Source organism: Vicia villosa, linkage group LG2 (assembly GCF_029867415.1).
Source record: "Vicia villosa cultivar HV-30 ecotype Madison, WI linkage group LG2, Vvil1.0, whole genome shotgun sequence".
NCBI classification, from domain to species: Eukaryota; Viridiplantae; Streptophyta; class Magnoliopsida; order Fabales; family Fabaceae; genus Vicia; species Vicia villosa.
The window spans coordinates 171,239,431-171,264,454 of record NC_081181.1 but is presented as its reverse complement, the minus strand read 5'-3'; the positions used below and the strand labels follow the sequence as shown (position 1 = coordinate 171,264,454).

The 25,024-nt window shown below is 30.9% G+C and overlaps 3 protein-coding genes across 4 annotated transcripts; 2 read left to right on the top strand and 1 right to left on the bottom strand.

Annotated features, from left to right (window-relative positions):
- Nucleotides 1-6,092: 6,092 nt before the first annotated feature.
- LOC131647435 (GPI-anchored protein LLG1-like) lies at nt 6,093-7,350 on the top strand. The gene is made up of 4 exons (XM_058917323.1): nt 6,093-6,228; nt 6,459-6,537; nt 6,644-6,700; nt 6,907-7,350. Exons 1-4 carry the CDS (start codon nt 6,196-6,198, stop codon nt 7,260-7,262), a joined length of 525 nt encoding a protein of 174 aa, XP_058773306.1. The 5' UTR covers nt 6,093-6,195; the 3' UTR covers nt 7,263-7,350.
- A 3,220-nt stretch (nt 7,351-10,570) lies between these two features.
- Nucleotides 10,571-12,632, top strand: LOC131652967 (protein ABA DEFICIENT 4, chloroplastic-like). Its single transcript, XM_058922968.1, has 6 exons — nt 10,571-10,758; nt 11,046-11,226; nt 11,334-11,434; nt 11,734-11,862; nt 11,953-12,041; nt 12,314-12,632. The coding sequence occupies exons 1-6, from the start codon at nt 10,723-10,725 to the stop codon at nt 12,450-12,452; spliced, it is 675 nt and encodes a 224-aa protein (XP_058778951.1). The 5' UTR covers nt 10,571-10,722; the 3' UTR covers nt 12,453-12,632.
- Nucleotides 12,633-13,206: 574 nt separating this feature from the next.
- LOC131652965 (uncharacterized) lies at nt 13,207-18,336 on the bottom strand. Of its 2 annotated transcripts, none has more exons than XM_058922967.1 (11): nt 18,115-18,336; nt 16,860-17,052; nt 16,657-16,742; nt 16,027-16,111; nt 15,319-15,397; nt 14,924-15,054; nt 14,740-14,826; nt 14,485-14,597; nt 14,053-14,183; nt 13,809-13,928; nt 13,207-13,597 (listed from the first exon to the last, which is right to left on the bottom strand). In XM_058922967.1, the coding sequence occupies exons 1-10, from the start codon at nt 18,171-18,173 to the stop codon at nt 13,816-13,818; spliced, it is 1,077 nt and encodes a 358-aa protein (XP_058778950.1). In that variant the 5' UTR covers nt 18,174-18,336; the 3' UTR covers nt 13,207-13,597; nt 13,809-13,815. The 2 variants fall into 2 exon arrangements, with proteins under 2 accessions (XP_058778950.1, XP_058778949.1); XM_058922966.1 differs by having other exon boundaries at nt 13,815-13,928.
- Nucleotides 18,337-25,024: the final 6,688 nt, after the last annotated feature.

The following is a 25,024-nucleotide window of genomic DNA, read 5'->3' as shown; positions in this document are numbered from 1 at the left end:
CGTCATAAACAGGCCCGGTCATAAGGCAAGGCGACAAAGGCGGTTTCCTAGGGCCTCTAATTTTTCTTTCATTACAAGGCCTGATGAATATCTATGCTATAAGTACTTTTAGTATTATGTCTGTTATTAAAACCTGATATGTATGCATTCCATAAACAATTACATTGCTTATTGTTGTATGGTTTTTACGGTGTTTTGTGTCAATTTTAATTGTTTTTCCATTTGATTTTTATCCTAGAATAAAAAACCACTAATTGATAAACGACACGTTCAATAATTTTATTTGTTTATTGGATAAATAAAAACATAGTTTATTTGTTTAAAATAAAATATAATAATTTAATTTTAATATTTTATAAATTTTTAAATTTTAATTTTACCTTAGGCCTCAACATGTCTTGGGCCGACCCTGGTCATTAAAAGTACTATTCGGTGTAGTGTCAATATCATATAAAACATTCCTGACATATATTTGATATGCCAAAATATCTTTTTTAGCTCAAATTTAACAATAGTTGAGCAGGCTTAAAATCTCATATTACTAGACATAAATATGACCATTGTCCTATTTTACTGGCATTACTAGACATAAATATGACCATTGTCCTATTTTACCGATATTTATTTCTAATATGTTCAAAAGTGTGCACAAACTTTTGTAAAGTAGACCAAAGAAACTTGAGGACATGTGGTTAGAAGACTTGGAATAATAACAAGGATATTACCAAGAATAAATTGGAAGATAACCTTAATGCTCTTCATTACTGTGGAGTGAATCAATTTGGTAATTTTGCTAGATGAAGGGAAATATCCTTAAGTTTTAATAGAAGATCCCAAATGATTTAATTAGAACCTACCCACAAGAGCTCGACTGGTGAATTATCTTTGTGATAAAACTTGGGGGATCAGCCGACAAAGACTCACTAGCAAAATGAATGAGATCAAAATAGTAAAAATTTCCAGCAAAAAATCTTTAAAAAGAAGAAAAAACATAGTGGAATAACTTTTATACTAAGGTTAATGGCAGGTTGAGTTTTAAGGAAGACATCATTCATGAAGTTTTCATCAACTATTTGAAAGAGCTTTTCAAACATGCTATCAATGACAATAAAACCAAATATTTGGGGATCTTTACCTATGTGGATCAATATAAATCTCATTCTTTTTCTTGGAGAGCTACACTCATCAAGACAATGGCTTAGACCATGCTAACTGACATTATGAGTATATTCCTTCATACTATGGCCTTTTGGTAGTCATATGGAGAAAATGTAGTGTAATTTATGTCGGGTGAATAAAGTCTTTGGAAAAAACTTACTAGAATAACTTAAATAAGACCCGGCACCCAAAATTCAATGATGGTTGCGTTCAGACCTTAAGCGATTTTAATTTGGCCATGTTAGTTAAGTAGGAATGGAATCCCCTCATGAATCTCGATTCTTTGATAGCTAAGTGCCTCAACATTAAGTATTTCCCTAAAGAAAAACCTCATAAAGGCTAAGTTTGGTAGGAATCCTAGTTACATATTGAGACAATTGGATTCCTAATCAATATGAGTTTCTCATAGGTTGTTTTTGGAGTATATAGAATGAAAAACGGCTAGAATTTGGGAAGACAACTAGATTCCTGATCAATGTGACTTTCGAGTCCTGGAAGAAATACCCTTAAACATAAGTTTTAGTGGATTTACAAACTTCATTGATGTTGAAAATGTGTATTAGGTGATAACTCCAATTATGTGATTTATTTGAGTCCCAAAATAATTGAATTCCTCACTTGTTACTTAGGTGTCAAAGAATGTGATTAATTATTTCAAAATAATTGAGTCCTAAAATAATTGAATTCATCCTAAAATGTGTATTGGATTTATTTCACTCAATTTGTTCTAGAAGACTTAAGTGTCAAAAGAAGTTGGTTGGAGTGGTGACACCATAAATAAATATGAAACATAAGAAGTTTCTAGATGTCGAGGTTATATGCTAAGATGATGTGAATGGATAAGGACTACAATCTACTTGGAAAAATGAAAGTTGTCAAGCACATGAAACTGTAATATCCTAATACAACCTCAAAGAAGAAATATTCCTTATTTTTGGAACTATGTTATTTGGATAACAAGAAGTGAACCCAAGTAGCAAAATGTAGAATTATAAAAATAAAGAAAAAAATTACATCAAGGTACAAATATTTAAGAGAAACTTGGAGGAATATGTAGAAAATTTGATAAGAGAATAGATCTAAAGATGCATTCATCATGCCTCACCCTATATTATTTAGTAAATGGATTTCATAAACTAATATGATTAAATAGAACATTAATATAAATTGCTTACTTAATCACTTTAGAAATAAAGGGTTAAAGTCATAGTGGTAAATAGATCAAGTTTTACTTGATGTGTAATGGTGCTAATGATGATTTAGACATATGATAATCTTAGCAAACTATTTTATATTTTTATGTTGTTGATAAACATTACAAGGATTAGCTCGGGTCATATATGACTTGATACCACATACATGAGATGAAATCAGGGAATGAATTATTGTCCAACATCTTTGCAATATATGACTTGGAATCACTTTTATGTTCTACTATTTTATACAATTGTTGCATGATACATAATAATATTATCTTTTTAGCTCGTGAATTACTTTATTTGTATCAAATGACTTATGATATTTTAAAACACAATCCTCGTAAGATCAATATCTTTCTTATCACTTTCTATGATTTCACTATTTGTACTTATACATGTTTTATCCACAACAAATTTTTGGCTTCGTTTTTCAGGATTGTATGATTAAACTTCCATTTATTCATTTGGTATAGTCAGATAACTCATTAGAGCATTTAAGTTATTTTTCTATCTCTATAAAATAACAAGTTGCATCAGCGATCCTATATACATAAGTTGATTTCACCTTAATACAGAGCTGGCCCTGAGCCAAGAAGAACATTGGGAGTTCTTAAAAGATTTCGAATAGAGCATAATTTGTTTCAAGAACCCTATATTTTGAAGAAAAAAATCAAATTGAAGAGGAACTATAAGATCAAGAAGAGAAAGAAAGAGTTATGGAAAATAAATATGGCAATGGCATTGAAAATGATAAGGCAGAGAGTATTAATGATTATTCTATCTTTTATCTTAATGTCATGAAGACCATAATTATTATACTTGAGAATAATGTTGCAGAGTTCAAATTCAAACCCATGATGTTTTAGATGCTACATGTTGTTGGGATATTATCGAGTGGTATAACAAATAGTTCTCACTTGCACCTTAGAAAGTTTTGGATCTGGAAAGTAAATTCAAATTTATTTGGATCATGAATGATGCTTTCAGACTCATATTGATCCCTTATACCTACTAGTGGCCAACCATAAGAGCTACACTCGCTCCTACCAAAAGATCAGTTTTAGTGCATGTAGTGAGTGAAACAATAGCAATAGCAGATCAAGTGGCTCAAATCCATAAAATGATGAAAACCCTAATGACATAATTTGCATGCCAGCTATGGAACTACTCAATGTTGTGATATAAATAAGAGAAGTAGCATGTGTATACTATATAAGTGTACATTTGTTTGAAGATTGTTTTGCTAATCATTTTCCAATGAAATGGATTCCTCATTTAACACAACCCTTCCTTCAGATCCATATGCCATACACACTCTGATCCCTAAATTCGAATCCTCATGGGTTGTCGATTTGGGGCCCAATGGTTACTAGCTTGTATTACCAAAATGTATCCCATTTATAGCCAAATTGATGACTTTATTTGTCCTTTCCTTGTTTATGGTGGCACTCAGACGCTAAGATAGGAACACTTTCTCGCTAATTTGGAATAAACTGGATTTGAAGCTCGGGTGGATAGGGACACGATAACGCTGTGTTTGAACTCGGCTTTATGATTTAAGGATGAAACATGAGAAAGATCTTTGTCATTTCTGAAAAAATATGAAAAAAGGTTTATTTATGAGCATCGGTTGACTAAGGGTTAACTCATGGAGAAAATATAGTTCTTAGATAAAGATAAGAATCAATATGATTTCCTAGTGGAAATATTTATAGAAGATAAAAATGATAATAGAGGCACAACTTATTGAATCAAAGAGAAATGCATCTTCCATTCATCACAAGAACGAGATTCTAAAAAGACATTATGGCTAGCATAAATTTGTGGGTCCAAGAGAGAAAATTGTTTTTTTGTCCTTGGATAATGTAGAGCTGAGGAAATATCTTATTGAGGCATGTCTTTGTTTTGAAAGGAGAATATTTGATTTTAGCTCAAAAGTTCTTCGACTTGGTATATAATTTTTAGACTTTTAAGTGGCAGCCACTTGTGAAAATGCACGAGGTTTTAATGATGTGACAACTCAATTTCTCTTTTTAAAACCCTTTTATTACCTTATTAACCTTGGGTCTGGACCCTAATTAGACAGTGTATGAAGGCCAGATTGAATGAGGGTGTGTTAGTTTGTAAGTAATTTAGGGGGTCATTTATTGTGTCTTCTTGTAATTGGTTAACACTTGGTGTGTATGATTCTGTAGCATCTCATATGCGATAATTCTCTCTTGTATTTTTTGGATTTCTGTCTCTTAGAATTATTTTCTCAGTCGATACAAACTTTTTCTGTTAATGCGTATCTTTTGGCATCTTTCTAGTTAGTATTGTCTTTCTCTATTAATTTGTCCTTGAGGTGTTCTTGGCCCATTGAAATTGTGCCTATTTTGGCATATTTTCAATTAGTATCGACTTTCTCTATTAATTTAGCCTCATTGGTGTTCTTGATTCATAGAAATTGCACCTCTTTCGATTAGCGACTTTCTTTGGTATTCCCCAATAGAGATGTTCTCGAACCTAGGGATACCATTCTTAGGCTTTATTCTTAAGAATGAGGGTAAAATATTATTCTTATGTGGAATTTATTTTCTTGTTGGTGAATCAGGGAGTGAGGTCTGTTAGCCATCGGTTGTTGTTTCAACGTTACTTTCTTGTTAGGGATTCTTAAAGTTTAATGAAGGAAAAGTAATACTTGATATGTTAATAATATTTGACACTAAAACATGAGATAGTTTAGCATAGTTCGAGCCATCTTTTTGTAGTCGTGAAAGGGACACCTCCTCATAATCCACTCAGATATCATGACTAACCTTGAATATATCATAAAAAAGCTCATATCAAGCATAGGATAGAAGAAGGACACTTGTTTTTTCATACGACTGAAATATGTATCAGAGTTCGCCACCATCTATCCTTGAGCTTTGATACCTCGCCCTCTGATACTTATTTGAGCGAAGGGAATATTTCTATGATAACTTCAAAGTATCCTCCGAAGCATGCAATTTGCTGGCTTCAAGCTTTGTCTCACCCAAGTTAGTCACCCATGAATATTCTTTCTCAAGTTGCAAGGACTCAAGCAGCTCTTAGCCCTTGGCATAACTCTCCTCATAATGATTGAGCTTTCTTCTTAGTTCATTCTTATCATGATCTCGCCTTTCCCTATTGACATGTTCCATCATCAAACTCCTTAAAAAATAATTCTCCTTCATGTCAGATAGCTTGAGGGACAACTTGGTGTTGAGAACCTTATAGTCGTTTGGAAACTCTTCGAAGAAAAAGAGGTGGTATCTGATAAACTTGACAACATCAAAACCCGGATCATTCCACAAGGAAGACTTGGGAGGCGTAACATCTCCACCATAGAACTTTTAGATTCCCTCCTCCTCAAGAGTTAATGGAGCAGTGCTGCTCCCAAGAAGGAAAGAATTCCCCTCAAACTTATGGGCCTTAGATAGGGGTGGGCTTTAGCCTGCCTTTTTGCCCTCTTGATAATCACACCATCATGATAGCTATGAGGGCTATCACTTTCCCCGCACACCGCCTTGATTTCGTATAAATTATTCTTCCTATCATCTAATTCAATTATTAATGCTATTTTAGAAAACTTTTTGTTGTTAAGTGCATTCATCTGTCTTCCATAAAACTTAAACTCTTTTTTCAGTTAACGGACACTTACTTACCATTTTTTCTTATTTTTTTCTTAGGTCTACATTAAATATATTTTGTCTTTGTAGCAAAGTGGAAAAATCTGTCACTAGCTAGTTACTATCTGTTTTGCATTATATTATTCATTCATGAAGTGCCTATTGTTGCTCATTCCAATATATTAGGTTCTCTTTTTTCTTCAACCATGGCTTTCTCAACTTGCTTTTGCTATTTCAAGGTACAATTTATTTATTTTTATATGATCTTAATGTTTTTTTTTTCTATCTACGCATTTTATTTTTTTGTTCATGGTTTCGTGTTAAGTTTTAAACTTCCATAATCTATATTTATAATTGAATATTTATTTAATTCATGATTTTTTATTTTTTTATTTTATTAAGATTATTTATTTATGTGTTATCTATTCTAATGTATCACTAACATTTTTGTATCTCTCAAATGGTGAAGGTTGCTTATGCCTTCTTCTCTTCTTTTCTCTATTTTTTCCTCCTAATGACATTGGCAACCTCTTCTCCATTCCTATCAGGTATGTTAATTTACTTTTTTAATGAATTTCTTCTATGATATAAATATTTAGACATTAAAAATCTTTAAAATTAATTTAATATAGTTTTAATTTTTTTTTGGCATAGATGACATATTTGAGTCTAATACTTTCACTGGCCGCGCCCTACTACAAACTATGAAAGGTAATTAACAATTTTTTATTTTATATAATTCTCCATAAAATTGTTCATATAATTCTCCAAATTAAAACTTTTACTTTTAATATTATTTTATATAATTCCTCATATAAATAATATTTTATTATTTTCTAATATTTATTGTTTTCACTAAATATATTCATTATGTTAATGCCAATAATTAAATAATTTTATTTTTACAAATTTTGCAGCTTGTGAAGTTGATTTTGAACACCAGAACTACACAATCATAATAAGCCAATGTAAAGGTCCAAGATACCCTCGAAGAGCTTGCTGTGAGGCATTCAAAGAATTTGCTTGTCCATTTGCTGATGAGATTAATGACTTGACAACTAATTGTGCTACAATTATGTTTAGTTACATAAAGGCCAATGGAAAATATCCACCTGGATTATTTGCCCATGAGTGCAGAGAAGGGCAAAAAGGTCTTGATTGCAGCTTGGTAAAAATAGCCAATAGTTCTAATATTTCTAGCAGTGTTCATGTGGCTGCTCCTCACCCTATGTTGTTGATTTCAATTATCGGTTTTTTGGGATTTACTTTCTAAACTTGTGAGAGTGAGATGCATCTTTCTTGTATGAAGATGGAGAATTTTATTTTCTGAATAATAAAAAAATTTACTTATTAATGATTAATTATTGAAGTTGTGGATTTTAATTTTGCCACTCATTATAATCTTATTTAATTTGTGAGATTAGTCTTTACTGTTTCGTCTATATAGATTTTTTTAGTTACTTAAATTATTTCAAATTACAAAATGTGTATGCGTTGCTTGGCCTTAGACAAGCTTGATATTGAGAGTTTGGGAGTCTTCAAACAATTTTTTTTGAAATCAAACTAATAAGACATTTATATCATAGTTTAATCCATTCATTTTCGATTTAATTGGATGACATATAAATTAATAAAAAAGAAAAATTACAAAAACATAAAAATCAGTACAACCTACAATGATTTGATCTGTTATGAATCTTTGATCAGAGTACAATTAATCAAACACTTTAAGATTAAAGTAGATAGAACTTTAACAATAAATACTTAAAAAACCGAATAGAGAAAAAAAGAGATATTTGAATGAAATAGCCACATTTTTGTTATATCTTCCACATTACAATTTTGAAACACTATATATAGTTTTGTACTCAAGATTACAAAGCTAATACAACGTGATCAACATTAAAGAACATATACAAAGTATATGTCATTTAACCTTAATAAGAATCGTAACAGTTAAGTTGTTAAAAAAAATGAACGTCATAATAATTGGATGAACTAATTCTTACAAATTTTCACTTGATCCACTAACTATGACAATGAAAGATCAATAGTGACAGGTTTAGTCACACGGTGGACTTAGGATCACTTAAGCTGAATCAAGTTCAAACAATAATAGAACATATTGATTGGTATAACTTTACTGGTATCGTGAGATGGCTTATCTTCAGTAGTAACTTTCTAAACAATTACAACTCATTTTGTGGATATTTCTCTAACAAAATGTAGTACGGTGTCCACATGTTTAGTTCTCTTATGATAGACTTGATTTTTGGTCAAGTGTATTGCACTATAATTATCACAATGTAATGTGGTAATCTGATCTTGAGGCTTGAACTCTCGAGCTATTCCTCTCAGCCAAATAACTCCCATTACAATCTATGTTGGTGCAATGCACTATAATTATCACAATGTAATGTGGTAATCTGATCTTGAGGCTTGAACTCTCGAGCTATTCCTCTCAGCCAAATAACTCCCATTACAATCTATGTTGGTGCAATATACTCTACCTTTGTAGGCTTGCTTTCCAACTGATAGATGTGCCAAGTGTAGTAGATATACTCTAGGTAGGGGGGGGGGGGGGGGGACTTTCTAGTGTCAAGAAAGCAGGGGTGTGGGAATTGGTTGAGTCGAACTAGGCTTTTCCAAACTTGAGTCAAGTCTGTTAAAAAATTCAAAGTCTAAGTCTGGTTTGTAGCCTATATTATAGACTTATTTTTATGGCTGAACCTAATCTTTTTGAATGACTGATTAACCTACTTAAAAATATATTTCATTTGAACGTTTGTAAATAGGCAATTCAACTTAGGGGTGTTCGCGGTTCGGTTTGGTTCGGTTTTGAGCATAAAAGCCATCCTAACCGCGAGATAAAAATGCATGCGGTTCGGTTTGGTTCGGTTGATTTTTAAAAAGTCATCCAAACCAAACCAAACCAAACCAATGCGGTTAGGATCAGTTCGGTTGACTGCAGTTTACACTATAAAATAAAAATGTACTGAAATAAAAGGAAAAAGAAAAGTAATTCAATGTCAATATAATATATGATATTATACCATACAAAAGAAATTATATCACAAGAATAATAGAGAACTAAAAATACATTATAAATGAAATACATATATTAGACAGTAGAGAATTATATATATATATATATATATATATATATATATATATATATATATATATATATATATATATATATATATATATATATATATATATATATATATATATATATAAAATACAAAAACTAAGTGGATTATGCCAAAACTTAAGTTAATAAATTAATTATTAAAATTCAAAATGTTAGATGTGGCTGTGTTCAATTGAATTTGGAAAGATAATAAATTAATTATAAAAATTTAAAACTTAAGTTAAATATGCGGTTTGATTCGGTTCCGTTCGGTTTCGTGAAATAAAAACCGCAAACCAAACCAAACCGTGCGGTTCAGTCCAAAAACCATCCAAAATCATCCAAACCAAACGCGGTTTTTTGCGGTTTCGGTTTGGATTGGTTCGATTTGCGGTTTTGCTTTTGGATTGGTTCGGATACGATCACCCCTAATTCAACTAATGTTTAAATAGACTAATAAATTAAAAGATCAATGAGACTAAATCTTTGTTTGCATTGACTTATTTGAAATTTGAATTGACTTTGTAACATAAGTTTGGTGATTTTATTTGTTTAAGAGAGTGTATGAAAATAACTTATCGCATTGTCCATAAGGTTTTTTTAGCTTACTTTCATAATTTCTTCAAGGTATATAAAATTTATTTTTGTATTTTAATTCATAGTACAAAATACAATATAATAATAATAATAATAATAATAATAATAATAATAATAATAATAATAATAATAATAATAATAATAATAATAATAATAATAATAATAATAATAATGAATAAGTAATTTATCTTCAAAATCATAATCCTCCACTCTAAAAAGTGCACCAGTCAACTCCAAAGTAAAAGGACATGAAACACTAAAGTGGCCCGCCCCTCTCTAGTGATGAATTGCTTCTCTGCTTTTTTCCACGAGTCAACTCAAACAAACTTGAACTGAATTATTAGACCAACAAATATACACTTGGATAAGAAAAAATGCTGTATATTCTCTATCATACTCTTTCTAACAAAAATCATATTATTATTCACCTGAGTATAAGTCTCAACAATTAAGCAGTTTTATTAGTTACAGTATTACCCCCTTGTTTTTTTTTTAATCTATAAACTAAACAATTTACAGTATTCCTCTATTGTTTTTTTTAATCTATAAACTAAAAATTATAATCGCTAAAAACTCAAATACACAGTACCAGTATTTCATCAGTTAAGATATGATTTGCGGAATCTCTATTATAATAAAAAAATATATATTCTAAATTTATGGAATAGTAAGTGTTTCCAAACAATAAATATAAAATAAGATGCAAGTTGAAGGGAGATAACGTTGTTGTCATGTTATTTATCAAACTTTTTTTGTTATTTAGTGCATTTACCTGTTTTCCATAAAACTCAAACTCTCTTTATTCAGTTAGTGGACATTTACTTAACCTTTTTCTCTTCCTCTTTTTTTGGGCTCTGACATTCAATACTACTTTGTTTTCTCATCAAGTGGAAACTCCTGTCAATCACTAGCTAATTACTATCTGTTTTGCATTATATTATTCATCCATGTAGCTGCTATTGCTGCTTATAATTCAATATTGTTCCCTTGTTTTTCTTCAACCATGGCTTTCTCTTCTTCCTGCTTTTGCCATTCCAAGGTACACTTATTTTGTGTTTCATATGATCTTAATCTTACTTATTTACCAATGACACAGACACGTCGACACTGGTAAAAATTCAAAGAAATAAATTAATTGAACATAATAATATGTATCAATCTCGTGTCAGTCTCAGAGATTGATACGACAGAGATACTTGCTAGACACCAAACACACATTTCATCAAAAGTGTCGGTGTTACAAAGAGACCATGTTATGTTTTCGATCATAATATTTGCATAACATGTTTTGTATCTTCAATTGATGAATGTTTTTGTTTCTTAAAGATTGATCACTTAGGGAAGAAAACAGTTTGGAATGGTGCTGAGCTTTGTCATAAACTCATTGTGAGAAATAGAATCAACATAATGAAAGATTGGAGTTTCATAAGAGGATCAAGAATTCTTGGGAAACAAAAAGCTATGAGATTGTCATCTTATAGAAAAACAAGTCCAGTATATGCTTCATGTAATCCTTTTTCACGATATATTAACATTGACAATGTAAAATATCTTTATGAGTCTTGTTTAATTTTAGATATTTTTTTCGGATTTTTCTCTATCTTCATGTTGCAGTGTTATCTGGATCACAAATTGCTAGCTCTGCCTTTACAATAGGAACAACAGCAGTACTTCCATTTTACACTCTCATGGTTCTAGCTCCAAATTCTGACCTAGTATGTTTCTTGCTTATTTCAGAAAATCTTCAATTTTTTCACTTCCTCATATTTTTCAATATAGTAAAAATCAAATTAGACGTTGAACCGGTGAAACCTATGATTCTTGGTTCTTCGAGTCATGACAAAACTATGCTTGAACCGATCAAATAACTGAGCTGTAAACTGTTGTTTTACGGTTCAACCAGTTGAACCATTCAATTTTCAAAACATTGCTAAAGTCCTTGTTCAATTTTTTGATATTTTTATTTTCCTAGTTTATCATGCCTAATTCATTTTCTATGAATTCAAAAATGCAGACAAAAAAATCTATGCAAAGTAATGTCCCATATGCAATACTTGGAATATTATATGCATATTTATTGTATCTTTCATGGACTCCTGAGACAGTTGAACTGATATTTGCAAGTAAATACTTACTACCAGAGGTGTGTATTATACAATAAAATTAAACTTTTCTTTTGAAAAATAGTTATCATTATATATCATTTTGATAACTTTATTTTTTTTATGTGCAGCTAACTAGTATAGGAAAAATGTTCTCTAGTGAGATGACTTTAGCCTCTGCCTGGATTCACCTGCTTGTTATTGACCTCTTTGCCGCAAGGTTTTGCCTCTTTTCTGACTCTCCTCCAATCATATTACTTTATCGATCGTCGACTCTACGAAACATTGACACATACACCAGACATGACATTGAAAACAATTTGAGAAAATGAAATATTAAATGAATATGAATCACTGTCGTGTTGGTGTCAGACATGAAACATGTCTTTAATGATAAGTGTCGGTGTTACGCAAATCAAAACGAGAGTGGTTATGGGATTAATAACAAATTTAGAGCTTATTGCGATTATATTTTTGTGGATATAAATGCAGGCAGGTGTTTCTAGATGGACAAGAGAATGAAATTGAGACAAGGCATTCAGTTTCTCTTTGCTTGTTCTTTTGCCCTATTGGAATTCTTTCTCATGCCATAACCAAAGCAATGACTGAAACTACCAAAGAAAACAAATAGGGTTTATAGAGGTTTCATGGTTGAGCTTCTATGGAGCCAAATGAGAATTTTATTTCAAGTTTTAGAATATCATAAATTCATGTATGAGTGGAAATTACTACTTACTAGTCCTAAATGTCCTTGGAAGTTCTTTTTTACTCTATCAAAATGTTACATTATAAGTTGTTGGTTCTATCACAAATCTTTTGTTACTTAAAAATCACTTGAAATTTCAATCATGACAAACCTAACTTTCTAAAAGTAGAAGTTTACAAACACCATTGTCCTCATGCATGGAATCGTAACTTGATTGATGTCGATTTAATATATAAACGAATAGCATACTTCTAATAGTTTGATGGCCAGAATTGCATAGTCACCAACTCAGTTAGCTTAACGGAGCATACTATCATATGTTTTTATGATAGTAAATATAAAAAAGATAGAAAGGAAACTAAAATATCAAACACAATACAAAGAAGGGTTAATGAACTTTTAGGTCCCTCTAAATATTGCAGATTTTGTTTTTAGTCCCTCCAAAATTTTCCTTTAAGAAATCGTCCCTTCAAAATTTTTCGTCCAAACTATTGGTCCCTAACGTCAAATTTGCTAGAGATTAGCTACGACTTTAGCCGCCGATTAGCTACGAAATTTGACGTTAGGGACCAATAGTTCAGAAGAAAAATTTTGAAGGGACGATTTCTTGAAGGAAAATTTTGGAGGGATTAAAAACGAAATTTGAAATATTTAAAGGGACGAAAAAGTTCATTAACCCTACAAAGAATAACCAACTGTTTGGCATTCAATATTTTCATAAAAATGTATAGTCAGCTTATCATGATGAATAATGGTGTTATCTTTTTTAAACTGATAATTTCTTCTAAACTACACAAGGAATTCCTAGATTAATTAATGATCCTGTACAAGACAAAAACGATGAACTTTGTAAGCTAAAAGTGCAGTTCAACCTCCCTAAAAATCGGATTAATCAGAGCAAGAGTTTGAGCCGATAAGTTTTTTGCCACTGTAAGTCCCCGGAAGTCGCGGATAACGGCATTGTTGCAACTAGTAGTGCACAAAATGAATTTTCCAGAGATCAAGTGTTACTCATGATATAACAAAGGGACATATGTGTCGATAGAATCCATTCGATGCTTCCAAACAGCCTGTCAAAAAGTAGACAAACAAACTTGAGAATCCTTCAGATAATCACTTATTTTACAAAGAATCACTTAAAGGAAGCAATCAAGTTAACAAATCTTTCCAATTTCGATGAATAATTAAAACAGAGGCTCCGGGTAGAAATGCAAAGACACATAAAAGCAATGTAAACAATTGAAAACAAAGTCATATTTCACAATGAGGAGTTGAGAATACAAGTACTTCAAGTAGGTAGCGATGACATCTCCATTGGATTATCGAATTCTCCATTCAATAAATCTGATTTTCGGGTAGAATCTTTTTTATTTCGCTCCAATGAAGTTGCTTCATATATCCCTACATAATTCCATTGCAAAGAACATGTAACATTAACTTTTAAAAGACAAAAAATACGAGAAAGCTGAGAACAATGCATATTGAAATATAAATTTGAAGAGAATAATAAATCTTCAAAACATACCAAAACCCAATATTAAGCTGCAAACCACGAAGCCTGTAAGAGAAAAATCCATCTTGTACACAAACTCCATGACAATGATGCATGCACTAGCCGCCATCAAATGCCTCGGTGAGGAGAAGACCATGTGCAATCTACAATGAAAAGTATAAATTTCAGTGTCGTCAACCACAATGTGTTTTGAATCACCAAAAACTCATCTAATGAGAATAAGAAGCCTAGTGTTGTCAATTGTGGTTTGCGGAAAATAGCAGTCTGTTCAAATTCTGCTATGCATTAGTGCGATACTACTATAACAGCTATTTGACATTTTTCGTAGTGAATATCGTATAGCGGAACAATAACGGTTCGTTCAAATTCTGCTATTCTATAGTGCTAGAGCGCTACTATAGCCCTTATTTAACCACACTGAAGAAGCCTAATATCATGGTATACCTCTCCTCTGCAATACTGTCAGCATAGAATATCACAATATTTCCAAAGAGAATTGTGCTGAAGAAGGCCCAGGCCGAGAATGGAAGTTTCCCATTGCTTTCGGAAGGTGATCCCTGAAGGAGTCAAAGGAGCAAGATGAAGAGGATTAAAGAAATCGTCATATATTGTCAATCAAGTCAAAACAACACAATTCTATAAAGAGATAAGCCTCTCCTAATTCAGACATGGAATAGAAAACACCATCGTAGAACTTACTATGATTACGTCCCACATGGCAATTGGAAACATAAAACACGTCGCAGAAGCAATAGTTAAAGCATGGAGCCGCCTTTTAAGTTGATTCTAAAAACAAAAGATATTCCGGTTTAGATATTAGGGCACACGTAAAGCACCTGAAACCAAAGAAAAAGCTAATTGCAAATTACATGAATGTTAGTACCTTGATTGAAACGCGCCTTGCGATCACTCTCCTAAGTGCTGATAGGATACCAGCAATAATAGGAATTAACATATGCTTCAAACCCAAAACGTGTTCTTTCTGAGCCTCAGATTCCTCTCTATCTTCCCAAGGTATATTCTAGTTAAGTTTACAACACTTTCGGAAAAGATAAAAAATGATGATAGATTTCATAGTAAAATTAGTCATTTAAGCAGTGTTTTAAAAACCGAACAGGACTTCACTGCGGTTTGGTTATTTTAGGGGTTTGATCGCAAATTTATCTTGATTTAAGGAGGTTGAACCATGACCTAGAGGTATGGCCGGTTCGATGTCTTGTTCGGTTTTTAATACATTGAATTTAAGAAAGAAAATAATAACAAAATGAGTAAGGATATAGAACGGAGAATATGTTGCTGTAGCCCATCCTTCAGATAGCAGGTAAAATGATGCACACATGGCAACTAGGCCACCTATCTGGTTCAAAAAATAAGAAAGTATAACTACCAGATTAAAGAAGATCCTAAACTTCTTTTAAACATGTTAATCACAACCAGGACGGCACATAACATCATCTATATAACATATAAGTGCTCATGTATAAGTCATTTCAAATTCTATAGCAAAAAATAAAAATAAAGCCAGACGGTTTTTATATAAGCTATAAGTTGTTTTCATAAGCTATCCTAGAGAGCTTATGAAAATAAGCTAAAAACAACTTATGAACATGTCATAAGATGTTTCCATAAACTCTCTCAAACAGCTTAACAAGTGCTTATGCAAGTAGACAAGCTGAAATAAGTCAATCAAACAGATTTAAATATATTACAGGAAACATGAATAAACTAAACAAACAATATAATTGGATAACCCTAAAGAAAGGATAGAGAAAAACAAAATCTTCATGAGACATCGTGAAACAATTAAGGAAACAGTTACAGATTCCAAAAGTATTAATCAATACAAATTAAGAAGGAGAAACATTTTGTCGAAAAATTTAAATCTTGGAGGATAAGTATCAAAATTAAATAGGACTATACGGTTTCATAATTCGTGGTATCGTTTATATAACACAACCAGTGAAAGGAAGTATATGAAAGTATTACCTTTTTCCACAAATTGCTTCTCCTCCCATACAACACTCCAGAAAGTACTCCAAGAACAGCGCCAGAATACTCACCCAATATCGCTCTGAATTAATAAGAAAAACAATAACAGCAATGAGTTTATATACCAGTGAAAAAAATAAATTACTCATCAAATCAAGAACTAGTTATTATAACTAAATACAAACATGATCATGAAAAAGCTATATAATGGTGGTGCATGACATCAATGATTCAATTGAATGATGAAAAACTGGAAATTGGTGATCTATGTGACTGAATGTTGTATCAATCAAAAGCTATTACATAGTTAGACTAACGCGCTGTTTCGATAAACAACTTAATTATAACATAAACGTTTATCATATGAGTGCTTATGTATAAGTTATTTCTATAAGAAAAGCTGAAATAAAGTGAAAGTTGTTTCATAAGCTATCCTAGAGAGCTTATAGAAATATGCTGAAGATAGCTTATGAATAGGTCATAATCAGTTTTCATAAGCTCTCTCAAACAGTCTCAGAAGTTCCTATGCAAGTACATAAATTCAAATAAGCCAATTCAAACAGGTTCTAAGAAATGTGACACATTTAAGTTGACAACTGAAATTTTCTTTGAGCATAAAACACCAACCTAACAGGGCCACATGATTTCAGTCCCTTGCCCCATAAGACCAGATACAGTGCTGTTATAAAACCATTTATTATCGAAGGCACAACCTGAAAAAAAAAATGGAACTAGTTACGGAATATGCATACCATGTTAAAAACTTATTACTTACTTAAATGTAACACTTATTCCTTTCTATTCTCTAGCGAAGTAGAAATTAAGTTTACCTGTGTATTAGAAAGTGGCCTTCCCTTCCAAGGCTTTTGCAAAATCAAAAAAAGGATAGCTGCAGGAGCCAGACAGGCAAAAAGAAACAGAACAACTGAAGCTCCGGTCTGTGATAAGTATCGGAACATGGAGTATATTGACCATATCCTCAAGAAATTTGCAACAACATGAATTATCTGCAAGGGTGTGTGTCTACAAAGGGAAGAAAAAAAATGTAGCCAGAACAACAAGAACAAACCAAGTCAAAACTTCAAATACACAATCCCTCTTCTACAAAAGTATTATAATATGGATAATCAATCAATAATCAGTTTGGCATAGTAGAACTAGAATTTCAAGAAACTGGAAAATACTTATACACAATAACCACTGAAAGCGTAACAAATAAACTGTACACAGAAAACACAAGAACCATTCAATAGTTTCTTTTTTAAAGCGATCGAAAGCATTTACAAATTACATCAACAACCAAATCTTATTCCACTAAATAGGGTCGGCTACATGGATGAAATGACACTATAATGTTATATCATATATCATATCTCTATCCAACTCATTTACCTCTAGGTCTTTCATAATAGTTTCTCTTATAATTTTTCAAGGTCTTTATCCCTCTCAACTCTCAAGTGATTTGACTACCCTCCATTTGTTGTAATTTCCTTACTACATAATCTAGAAATCTTCTCTCTACATGATCAAACCACCTAACCCGAATTTCCACCATCTTTTTTATGAGATATGTGTCACCCTACCTATCTCTCTATTGTTGTTGTCCGTAACCATGCATTGTCTAGTCTTACCACACATCCAATACAACATTTTTATCTCCGCTACGCTTAATTTAAATAAATAAAGTAATTGAAAGCATTTAATACTACAAAATGAATGCTCTTTAATCAACATCATTAGCAAATGATGAATTGAATCTCAACATTTAAGTAAACTACAACTCTTATAATAGCTCTAAACACTAACACAATAGCAACCACCAAGTTCTTAAACAACTAAACCACATGAATTTCACCTTAAACCTTAAGCACATTTCAATGCACCTTACAATACTCAAAATTGAAACAAAGAAACATACAGCTTCAAAATATTCCAAATAAAACCGCTCATAGATCTTTCCCAATTCAAAAAAATTCCCTTTTTCCCATAATTTGAACCAATGCCCAAAAACATGCCATACCCAGAATCAACTACGACTAAATTCATCAACAAAAGAGAAAAATGATATATTTTGTGTTTGTTAACCTGAAATGATGATGAGGAGGCGAGGCTCGATCATCTGACAAATGATTTGGGGACATCATTGTTGTGGAACGGTGAGAACAGAGTGTGACTGATGAAGTGTGAAGAGTGTTGTGATTTCAATTCAAATCAAAACAAGAATTTGTGGTTCAAATCACAAATTCATCGTTGATTTCTTCATTTTCTCGCTATTACAAAAAGGGTTCTGTTTTTTTTTTCTCAAGTTTTTTTTCAGTTGAATTTATTTTTGGGTTATTTGTTACTGGGCCCTACCAATGGAAAAAGTGAATTTCATCACTATAACACTCCCTTCTCTGCCAACCGCACCCCCGCAAATTTTAAATTGTCCTAGTACCAACTATCCTCACAACAATTTAAACACTGGCGATTAGAAATAGAACTGATATTTAAGAGGAAATGGATGAGATAATAAATATATTTTTTAATTTAATTTAATTTTTTAATTAAAGATTTAATTTTTGTAATTGCATGCCGATAATGTTTGATTGATACCGAGAAAAATTGTAAATAATTAATTTTCTTTAGTTTCTAAGAAAAATAATATTAATTGATAAAAATAATTGGTTAAATTTGATTTATAACTTTTTGTCACAAGATTTGATTTGATTTTTTTTTAAAGCCAAAACCACAATTTACTGGTGGTACTTGTTGGGATTGGGCCAAATATTAATTACAAGAAGGTTTTGGTTATTAATAGTTTTTTGGGCTAAGTAGTAGGTTTCTGCATTTTTTCCTGTTGATTTGATCTACATTTCCAAGTATTGGTGCCCTTTGGAGTTTCTCTGATGTTGTTCACAATCACTCCATAGTGTGACTTATTGTTTTCTTATATCTACATCGTTTTCCCTTGGTTTTTCCAATCGTCCTTCATCATTGCATTATCCCTTTGACATCTCTCCACTTTATAATTTTTCCGACCAGATTGTTACAGGATGTGCAAACCTTGAAATTTTAGGCTTGCATGTGCTTAATAATCGCATTAAGCATCGCCTGAGCTTTTGTCGCCTCCGAACAGAGATAGTCTTTTTGGCTCTAGGTAGTTGTCGCCAATTTTCGTGTTCTCCCAGGTATGACTATTGTTGTTTTTTGTCATTGTATGTCTATTATTCTTGTTATTTTGGTTCTTCTGCATGTTCTCCTTACTGATATTGTTCATTAGAATCTGTAAGAAATCTAGTTTCTAAGAATCTGTAAGAACACAAGAGATGTTGTTCATTAGATTGTATTATCATTTGTGCTAAATTGTTGATGTTTCAATATGCTTTTTTAAAACAATATCTTGTAAACATTATCTTTGTAAATCTGTTGAGATTTGTATTCCTCAAGTGACTAGGTTGTTAGTCTGTATACTTGAGAGGCTAAGGTGTTTTTCTAGACTCTTAAAGATTGTTTGTAATCTTTCAAGATTAGTCACCTTGGCGGATGGACAGAATTAGCCTTTTCTAAGGTGAACCTGGATAACCGTGTCATACCCGAAATTTGTCCACCCCTTTCAAAAAAAATCTTAAAATTGAGTTTTATAAAATTCTTTGGTTTATTTACATTTTGAGTTTTTTACACTAATATTTTGGTTTTTTTAATTCTTCTTTGCTTTATTTACAAATGACATCTTGGATTTTATAAATATTTATTTTTTCAACTCTATTTAAAAATATGATAGTTTATTTAAAATTATTTATATTTTAAAATAATGCTTGCTCCTCCTTATACACTTTCAATTGGCTTCCTATTTTGAATATATAAGCATAGCATAATTGGTAAGGAGTAAAAACTTCCATGTATAAGGTCATGAATTCAAATCTCACACGTTACATTTTATGGAATACTCAGCTCTTGATGATTTCATGTGAGGCTACTCTTTTAAATTTTTCAAAACTTTATTTTTGGCCAATGATGTTACATGAGGTCTTTTCCTCTTTTTTTTTAAATACCCTAAAACCTCATTTTAAAATTTAAAGGCTAAATTGGTCCCCTTGAGTACAAGGGAGGCAAAGGATGTCTAACAGCTTCTTTTTTTCCTAATTTACATACTGACCTAAATTTCACTCGTAAATGACCTTTTCCATTTATTTTCCCTTTAAAATAAATTAAGATGACGACTTTATTTTATCAAATTTTAAATCGATGATTACAGTTGGCAACTCTACTGAGAATTATTTTAAGTTTAGGTTCACCCTAATTTAACCTTTAAATTTTAGGTTTTGGTTTTTATTTTAAGTTATTGTCTATTTGATTTATTCTTTTGAATTATCATTCACATTTCTAGTACTCATCCTACAATTTTTGGATGACGATATTTACTGTATTATATTTCTTATGTCAATGTGTAAAATATTGGGATAAATCTTCGTTTTATATGTGTTAATAATTAATTATATGCCTTATATTTTATGTTATCCATGATGCAATTGGAATATGTTATTGTGTTAATAATTAATTTTATGTCTTATATTTTATGTTATATATGATGCAATTGGAATAGGGGTGGCAAAACGGGCCTGGCCCGCGGGGAAAACCCGTTTTACCCGCACTTTTTCGCGGGGCGGGGCAAGGTTTTAGACCCGTTCTCTTTAATGTGCCCGCCCCGCCCCGTTTTTTTGTGGGCTTTTGCGGGCATTTGTTTTTTCATAGAATTTTACTATTTTTAGGCCTAAAAAGCCGAATGCCCGCGGGCTTTCCCCGCCCCGCCCTCACTTTTTTGCGGGGCGGGGCAAGGTTTTAGACCCGCACTCTTAAAAAAGCCCGCTCCGCCCCGCCCCGTTTTTTTGCGGACTTTTGCGGGACGGGCCTAAATGGGGCGGGCATGCCCGTTTGCCACCCCTAAATTGGAATATGTTATTGCGGCTGAATTGAATTCTATTTTGTTGAATCTAATCTAAAAAGTCATAAAAAAGGATTGTGTCGATAAAAAATTGATATAAAGATTAAGTTTTTGGTATTTTTTTTTTAACATGTTCTTAAATTGTAGTATATTATTATTAATATTTGATTAAAAGATCATTGTGTTTATGTAAGTTATAAATAATTATTATTATAATATTTTTTTGAGTTAATGATATATTCTATCTATAATTATTATTTGTTTTCCATACTACTCTCCAAATACCATATTAAAGGTTTTGTATGGACACTCTCGAACACTTATCTTTTTATTGCTTAAAATTTGTGTGGGTCTTACCACTTAATGTGAGACTTATTTTTAAAGTGAGGAATTCACACATGTTTCAGCCAATAAAAAATTGGGTGTTTGAGAGAGTGTTGAAAAGCGAGTGTTGTTAGCACTCCTTTTATATATAAAAGAAGGGTTATATTTACTCCAAGAATAAGTTATTATAACTTACTCCAAGTGGTTAAAAATAATAAGTAATTAAATGTGGAGAGAGAAAACTATTACTTATTATTTTTAACCATTAGATTGAGAAGAATCATTGGTCTAGGTTTGGAGTAAGTTATAATAACTTACTCCTAGAGTAAATATAACCCTTATATATATATATATATATATATATATATATATATATATATATATATATATATATATATATATATATATATATATATATATATATATATATATCATACAATATAATCATACAATATAATATAGCAAGATGAGTATTTTGGCAAACTTGCCAAGTGTCACATTTTTAGAGTCTTTACTATTTTTAAATTTGCTATTAATAGAAAATTTTCTATAATTATCTTTTAAATATTTATTTAATTCATTCACTTTTATCTATATTTTTCATTAATAATAATAAGTAAATTGGGCTTTGAAAAAAAAAAAACGGTTCAAGTTTTTTTAAAGTATTTTAGTCCACTAATTATCACATTAATTGATAAGGAATCTTAAACAATTATTAGGGTCATTTTTTTGTTTTTTCCAACCAGCAGCCTTGCCTTTTGATTTTTCAATCTCACGTAACCCAACCTTTGAATCATTATAATATCTGTTGGTTGTTCAATTTTGCCCATATTCATATCCTTGACCTTTTGTATACTCACAGTTCATTATAAAACCCTATACCCTTGCCTTCAATATCAATGAGTTTCATCTTTCCAAAGTTTTTATCTAAAGGTGATATATGTTGTCTTCTTCTTCTTCATAAACTAATGCTTTAGGTTCCTGTAGCATCAAATCATACCACAGCCTATATCATCATTCATAATATAAACATGTAGTAACAACAATTTTAAACCATAAACTCTCAATTGTACAATTTCTTTTTACAGGAAACAGAGAAAATGAAATTGAACATGGAAGGAGAATAGAAAAGCCATGGATGTGTCTCAGCCAAACCACCGCACTGGCAACACGAAGCCACCGTGCTCAACCCATATCCGCACCGACGTCAACACCATCATCGACTTTGCGCAACATGCCATCAGAACCACTCACATCCGCCGCGGTTATCCGCCCTGCAGCCCCAGACCTCCGTGATCTCTCCGACGTCACTCGCGGACTCACCTGCCTCTGGCCGTTCGTGTGTACTTTCAATATGTAACCCGTTTTTGTTCCTTAATTTTTTATTTCATTGATTGATTTAGTTGTTTGAGAACATTATATTCATGTGAGTTTTTGGATAAAGAAGAGAAATTTTATAGTAAGAAGAAGAATAGAACACTTAGAGAGAAATAAGAGTCTGTTTGGTTTCTTTTTTTTTTCGTTTTATTATTTTGTTATTGCTGTGTGTTATGCTGTAATTGGTGAGACTTAAAACCATTTGAAAAAAAATTAAGTTTGATTTGATTTTGTACTGTATCTTAGGGTATGTTTGGATATCACGAAATGAACGGAGCGGAATGGAATGGAGCGGAGTGGAACGGAGCGGAACGAATGTACCATTCCATTGTTTGGAAATTTTAGAACGGAATAAGACAAATTATTGATTCCGCCCAAATTGGAGGGGAAGGAATATGGTGGTAAGTGATGGAATGGAATGGAATCCATACCACTCCTTTCCGCTCCGTTCCATCCGTTTTTAAATTATCCAAACAGCGGAATATCATTTTATTCCATTCCGCTCCAGCTCCATCCGATTCCATCAATTCAAACAAAGCCTTAATGTTAAGTTGTTAACTGTTTTTACTGATTCTTATGGACAACTACAAAGTGTAGCGCCTTCCCTTACTATAGCCATGTTTTTCTTTTTTTTTACATTACTATTATTATTACTAGGTAATTAATTTATTTAATAATTAGAGTTTATTTTTGACGGCCTCTTGAACCCATTCCAATGCTATGCATACCTCCCATTTCATATATACACTCTTTTAGTTGTGCTAAATTTAATTAAATTTTAATTTAGATAATTTAGATTATTATTCAAAGTGCAAATCAATAAAAATAATAAAATTCTAAAAATATGACTTAGGTTCATGACTATTATAGTGTGTCATAACCATTTTTTTACAAAAATCAATAACAAAAATAAAACTTTTATCACTATTGATTGTGACGAACAATCATATTAATTATCACAACTATTTTGATTGTGTTTATTATTGTTTCTTTAGCAAAAAATAATTCCTTTATTAGAATTTGATTGCATATTGATTTTTTTTAAATTGTCCCTAGCGTCAAAATTAAGAAAAATATATGTTTCTTAAATTATATTTATATTTTTTATCGTGACTTTTTTTTATCAACAATTCACTACAACATGGCATGGCCAAAATAGATTTGCAAAAAATAAATTTAAAATTAAAATTTATAAAAATGGCTTAAATAAAAATAATATTTATGTACTAGACAAAAATATACTATAAATTAAAATATTTGTAGATTTAATAAGTTTTTAGACACGGGTTAATTATTTTTAAAAACACACGGGTAACCCACAAATACCGTGTAAACGCACGGTAATGTGTTGTTTTTTAATTATTTATGCATCTTATATTTTTATTTTGAAATTATTTTTAATTTAAGATACAAATTTTTTTAAGATAATATATGTAAAATTATTAATGTAAAACAATTTTAGTTTTATTTTAAAAATATGTCATTCTTTTAAAAATAATTGATTATTTTGGTAAAACAATTTTCTTTTTCTCATTTATATTTTGAAAACAAAAACGTGCGTACCACACAAGTTCTCGTGCAAATACACCGGTTATTATATTTTTTGTACAATTAAAAATAATAAAAATAAAAATAATGTATTAATCCTAACGCGATATAAATATTTTGTTTTTTAATTATTTATGTATCTAATATTTATATTTTAAAATTATTTTAAATTTAAAATACAAAGTTATTTAAAATAATATATAAAAAAATTTAAAGACTTGAAGGAATTGGGCGCTCCTTCCCCCTTTTAAAAATTTAAATCCTAACACGATATAAATGTTTTGATATAAATGTGTTGTTTTTATTAAATAAAATTTTAAAAAGTTTAGTTTAAAATATTTAAAAAATAAGATTTGAAGGAATGTGGCTACTTTTGTAGGATAGTTTTTGTTTTAATTTATTTATTTAGTATTTATTTAATTTAATTTTATTAATAAATTTTAATTATTAATTAATAAATAAATAAATCATACTGTAATAGCTTTGGATTTGGTTTTATTTTTCTTTTAAAAAAATAATAATAAATTCTTTTAGAACTCTGAGCGCCTCTTTCCCCTTTTATCCCGTGCCTCGCACGGGTAAAGACACTAGTATATATATATATATATCATGATACTTTCTCGCCAATAACTGTAATTGCATTCTCTGTGTGGAGAGGGAATTAATTGATTAATTTCTAAATTTTGGGAGCATAATTGATTTTTTTTAATTAACATTAATGTTCTGGTTGTTTTGGCAAGGTATTATGGAATATTGTGATATATTTTCGATCTCGGAATATAAATTGTCATTAAATAATTAATGTTCACATTATATTATAAT

Excerpts from the sequence above, each read along its gene's own strand:
- LOC131652965 (XM_058922967.1), bottom strand. The coding sequence starts at position 18,173 with ATGATGTCCCCAAATCATTTGTCAGATGATCGAGCCTCGCCTCCTCAT. Across the intron at positions 15,055-15,318 it reads AGCAACATATTCTCCGTTCT|CTTGGGAAGATAGAGAGGAA; the intron begins ATATCCTTACTC and ends ACTAGAATATAC. Across the intron at positions 13,929-14,052 it reads CAGCTTAATATTGGGTTTTG|GGATATATGAAGCAACTTCA; the intron begins GTATGTTTTGAA and ends GGAATTATGTAG.
- LOC131652967 (XM_058922968.1), top strand. The coding sequence starts at position 10,723 with ATGGCTTTCTCTTCTTCCTGCTTTTGCCATTCCAAG. Across the intron at positions 10,759-11,045 it reads CCTGCTTTTGCCATTCCAAG|ATTGATCACTTAGGGAAGAA; the intron begins GTACACTTATTT and ends TGTTTCTTAAAG. Across the intron at positions 11,227-11,333 it reads AAGTCCAGTATATGCTTCAT|TGTTATCTGGATCACAAATT; the intron begins GTAATCCTTTTT and ends TTCATGTTGCAG.
- LOC131647435 (XM_058917323.1), top strand. The coding sequence starts at position 6,196 with ATGGCTTTCTCAACTTGCTTTTGCTATTTCAAG. Across the intron at positions 6,229-6,458 it reads CTTGCTTTTGCTATTTCAAG|GTTGCTTATGCCTTCTTCTC; the intron begins GTACAATTTATT and ends CAAATGGTGAAG. Across the intron at positions 6,538-6,643 it reads CTCTTCTCCATTCCTATCAG|ATGACATATTTGAGTCTAAT; the intron begins GTATGTTAATTT and ends TTTTTGGCATAG.